Raw genomic sequence first — 5,058 nt, 5'->3', positions numbered from 1 at the left:
TAGAACCTTTCTTCATACGGTATTTTAATTAAGCAGTTCAAAAAAAAAAAAACGATTTTTATATATTATAAATCATTAAAATTCATTTCTAATAAATGAAATAGTTCAATTTATTCGGCAATAGAAATTTTCATTTCTCATAATATTTAAATCTATCGGTTTATCAAGTAGCTTACTGTACTTTCATGGATTAGTAATATGTTATACAGTATTGAGCTTGTTTCACGGTTACATTTCGTTTCTCTCATTAAAAATAATACTCATGTTCAATCAAAGGTACCCTATGAGCATAAACATTTCAAGTGCTTTGATGTCCTGAAAAAAGTTTTCCAACCTTGGACATAAATACAACAGCTAGGTACATTTTTGAAATTTTATATATCTAGTGCGTGAGAGTCTTTTTTCCTGAGATTTGTTTGAGACAATAATTGACTGATAAGTGCCGCAGACTCGCAGATCTAAAGGGTAGAATTCATATCTAGCTAAGATTTACTAGAATTTAAAAATGTGGTAGAAATCATACATTCATGGGTTGAGTATCAGTGGTATGAGCAAAGTACGTTTTATATATCGTGGAATTGATCCCATTTCAATTTATCTCAATTCCATCCCCAACTGAACTGGATAGTGATCCACATTTTCCAATTGAAACTTGAACCGTTTGTATCACTCTGATCAGACTATCCTATCCCTATTGCATTATTTTTTTATACTGAGCGTTTCTAGACAGATGAGAAGGGTTGAGTAATTTGCTATCATTCGTTATGGACGATAAGAGGCGTTTTTGTGTGAGGACCTTTGAGCTTGGTCTGCTGTCTTGAATGAGCCAGCATCAATCAGTCGCAATCAGTCAGTCGTGCGCCGTGCTCGTCTCAGCTGCGTTCTCATTGGTGTCGAGTGAGTGCTTAGTGTGTGAGTGTTGTGATGCCCGCAATGCCGGCCTGCACAGAAGAATCAGTCGGGCCGCTGTGGTCCTCACAGAACGGCTGCATTCACAGGCCCAAAAGTGTGTCCCCGCCATCACCTGCTTCATCCGTCACCTCAGGACCCGTTTCACCGCCGTTCCGGCTCGATCGCTCCCTCTCTCTAGGCTCCATAGGCCGGCCCTCCTCTCCAGAAGAGAGACCAGAACCTCAACTCGGACTTCTTGCACGCCTTATCGGCTGGTACCCTTCATTCATACTCCACTTCACCAGAACCTAATCGCTACAGTGATCTACCTTGCATGGAGTCAGTTCTTCCTCATTGGACCAACACTCTGGTTGACCACATGTCTGTGGATGATCACCAAATGCCTTAGTATCCCACTCGCTATAATCAAATGGGTTCTCACAGTCCTACATACTCCTGCTTCGGAAAGATCACGCAAGAAACGCACAGTTATGATCAGCTGTGGCAGTACTGTGCAGGCGCTTCACTTGGCAAGGAACTTCTACAGCGCTGGATTTCGAGTTGTCGTCTTCGAGTTGGAAGGTCTGTTTGGATTGGCTCGCTTTTCAATGGCTGTCAACAAATTCTACACCGTTCCTCGACCAATGGGCGATCGATCTGAAGCTTACATAAGCGCAGTTGTTTCAATCGCTGAGAAAGAGAAAGTATCTTACTACGTTCCCGTCAGCATAACTTCAACTGCATACTTCGATGCGCAAGTTAAACCTCGCTTAGAACTAATGGGGTGTACTGTATTTTGTCCTGGTTTGAAAGAGGTCTGTGTCTTAGATGATGTTTATGAGTTGATGAGGAGATGTCAGTCAGAAGGTATGGCTACGCCAATGCATTACCCGATATTTTCCAAGGAGGATATAGCAAGGTTGTATGAGAAGGGAACATTAAAAGCAGGTGTGCATATGATGGTTAATGTTGGTACGTTGGGCTGCCGCGATCGTGTTAAGCTGGAGGTGCCGAATGATCGTAGGAAGTTTCGACTGACACACAGTGTCAACCATCAACGGCCATGGATAATAGTGAGAGATTATCCGGGGGATCATTATGTTACATGTACTACTGTGAAGGAGTCGCAGGTGGTTGCAAACGTGACGTGTCGAGTTGAGCCACATGGGGGGCTGACACCGGTCGACAGGAACGAGATTGATATCTGGCTGCAGCAGTTTTTCAACAAGCTGCGATTCTTGCGTCCGGTCACTGGCCACCTGGGCTTTCGTTTTGCCGAGTCGACAATCAGCGGCAGCATCGTGCCACTCGGCTGTCGCGTCGGCGTGTCGCTGCCCTACATCTGTCACACGAGCGACCACACGCGCATACTGTGCAAGCCGTGTCGCCACTTCAACAGCCACAACGTGCAGAGGCCACTCGTCAACGAGTCGGGTCGCTACTGGATGCACGAGGTTGTCATCAACACACTGAAGAGTCCCGGACCCGAGTCGATAGGTCGACTGTTCGGCACGCTGCTCGACAAGCGCGAGGTGCTCTTCGTCTACTGGGACCCTCTGCCCTATTGCGCCTACTATCACCTGCAGCTGCCGCTCAGCAACGTCATGAGGTTCCTGCGCGGAAGGAGAGTCGAGCATAATAAGATGAACCACGCCAGGTTCAACAGGGCGTTCTCTATACCCGTGTATTCGCTACCTCAACACTAAGTCAGTTAAATGAAATGTGGAATGTGTCGTTACTGATTCATTATTTTCTCGAGACACTTGAATAGACTGAATTTCATTTTATATTTACCTTGAAATGTAATGTTAAAAAGGTGCGATATATAGTATGAATGTGAGTGGCTGTATTTATAATCTGATGGACAGTGTGTGAAAGGACATTTTGACTTGTATGTTTTAATACAAATCATTGTATGAACCAGAGAGAATGAACTACAGGTATACTATTCTATTTTTCCACTTATCAATATTTCAAGAGTTACTAGAATATTCAATAATTAGATTTAAATGATCGTTCTACTGGTGATATATAACAACTCAATTAACTATCATGAATTCTATTGAATATTTCCCATTGACAGATAACTCATTTCCAAATGTCATTCTAATGCCAAAAATTCATAAATATCAAAATAAACCTAAAGAGTTCACGTTCTTTGCTGTTTCATAAATCAAAACTGGATAAAGCTTTATCTCATAACGCCCTCATTTATTTTGTACAGATCACTTACTTCAACCTATTGGCCCTTGTTCAAAAGCCAACATTCAAAATGAAATCAGTTAGTAACCTCAAACTGTTGCTATTTCAGTAATAAATTGAATCATATTATATTATCATTTATCAATAATTTATATTAAAAGCTCGTTCGGTCATATATGACGTGATGTATAGTTGAGATATTGCAATTAGAAAAGGAAGAAAAATCTTGACTTGATATTGTTCTCACCAATAACTTACTGTAGCCTATCCTCTTCTATTTCAACTATTGATTTCATAAATATTTCTTCAATTAAATACTTAATAAATTGAAAAATATTAATAATCACAAAATTAAAAATATCAACAGGCTTCAACAACTGCATAATATAAATAGACAGTCATGAAATAAACATGTCAATTGCAAAACTGCATAATTTCGCTTTGTGAATCTTATTAAAATCGCTAGAAGTCAAGTGATGACAAAATTAATATAAAAATAAAAAGAATGATTTTTTGTTTTGGTGACGTGTCGAAGTTGGACGTTTTCAACTCTATTCACGTGATCGATACATGGTGAATATTCAATAGATTGTTTGTTAGTTTATTAAGCTGTTGTGTAACTTCAAATAATCAACTATCAAGGGAAAAATTCTTACATTGTAATTGACCAAATTAAACTTTGATAATAAGCCAAATCACTGAAATTTTATAGATTACGTTGTTTTACTACTTGTGACTTTTCAAACTTGATTTAGGAAAATATTCTATGATGAAAGATAAAATCAAAATAAGCTTTACAGTAGTAGGACTTCATCGGGTGTTTATTCTGAACTCAATTTTTTGCAAATCCCCAGTTGTAATAGAATAATTAACTTCAGTTACAGATAAATATATTATCCATGTTACAGATACTATATTATGTATGTTATTAATTGAAAACTCTTGCAAAATATATCGTTATATTGAAGTTATGTCTAAGATATAAGTTTTAAATATGAGAAATACCTAATATACTATTCAAATTTTAAATTTAAAGAATAAAAACGGGGCTCCCAGTACCTATTGGGATTTGATGGTTTATTTCTGTTTCCATGTTGATAATTTTGAAACACATTAGCTGGTAAATTATTGATTGAGATGCACGGCTTCGGTGTGTTTAAAACGGCAAACCCCTATTTTTCATTGCTATAATGATCATGTTATGATGTAGTGTACCTACCTGACTATTGCCAGCCTGTTGATTACAGGCCGAATTACAGGAATTTTTCAAGTTTCACAAATTTATGACTACTGATAAAAACTTCCCATCCTTACCTCACCATCTAGAAATAGAATAAGCGTTCTTAAATGTTTCATATACTATCTTTTTTCTTAGGTTTGGTGAGAAATGCGATAAGTGGATGTATTTTCATACATTATCAAACATGTACAAATTGATTTAACTCTTACAATGCTCGGAAGAGTTTTTTCAAATATTTGTGGTGAACGTGACTTTTGCTATCGATTTGAACTCTGAAAACAATATTGAACAATAAAGGCTGATAATGTTATCAATATTATGTGAATAATGTATAGCTCATGATAATCTTTTTCTTATTTTTAGCAGTAAATTATTTAGAATAATTAAGTTTCAGATAACACAATAGGTTAAGTTTATCAAGAAAAGTATATTGTTACCAATAAGAATACTATTAAAGTCTATTTCATCTTTATTTGTTGTTGATCATCTTCAAAAGGTATTCCACTTCTGAATATAATCTACTCTCGCAGCTTCCAAACATACGGTGGCTAGAGAGTTTTAGAAATGTAGGAGTAGACCTTCTAAATGTGAATTCATAGAATTTTCGAACATGTACTTTTTATTCATCAGTTTTCCTAATAGCAGCTATATTAGGCTCAACTCACACATACACGGCTCAGGTCGCGAAGAGACTCGAATCTAGTCGAGAGCATGTGTTTTCAAAT

General features: G+C 37.6%; 1 protein-coding gene across 1 annotated transcript; it reads left to right on the top strand.

Annotated features, from left to right (window-relative positions):
* Positions 1–914: 914 nt before the first annotated feature.
* On the top strand, positions 915–4,805 carry LOC120352606. The gene is given in 2 exon segments (XM_039433821.1): positions 915–1,189; positions 1,192–4,805. Coding segments are annotated over 2 exon segments (1,671 nt in total). The 5' UTR covers positions 915–924; the 3' UTR covers positions 2,598–4,805.
* The last annotated feature ends 253 nt before the right edge of the window (positions 4,806–5,058 follow it).

This window comes from Nilaparvata lugens, chromosome 1 (genome assembly GCF_014356525.2).
Source record: "Nilaparvata lugens isolate BPH chromosome 1, ASM1435652v1, whole genome shotgun sequence".
NCBI lineage: Eukaryota > Metazoa > Arthropoda > Insecta > Hemiptera > Delphacidae > Nilaparvata > Nilaparvata lugens.
Note: the sequence above shows the minus strand (reverse complement) of the source record. Positions and strands in the feature narration are given on the sequence as shown.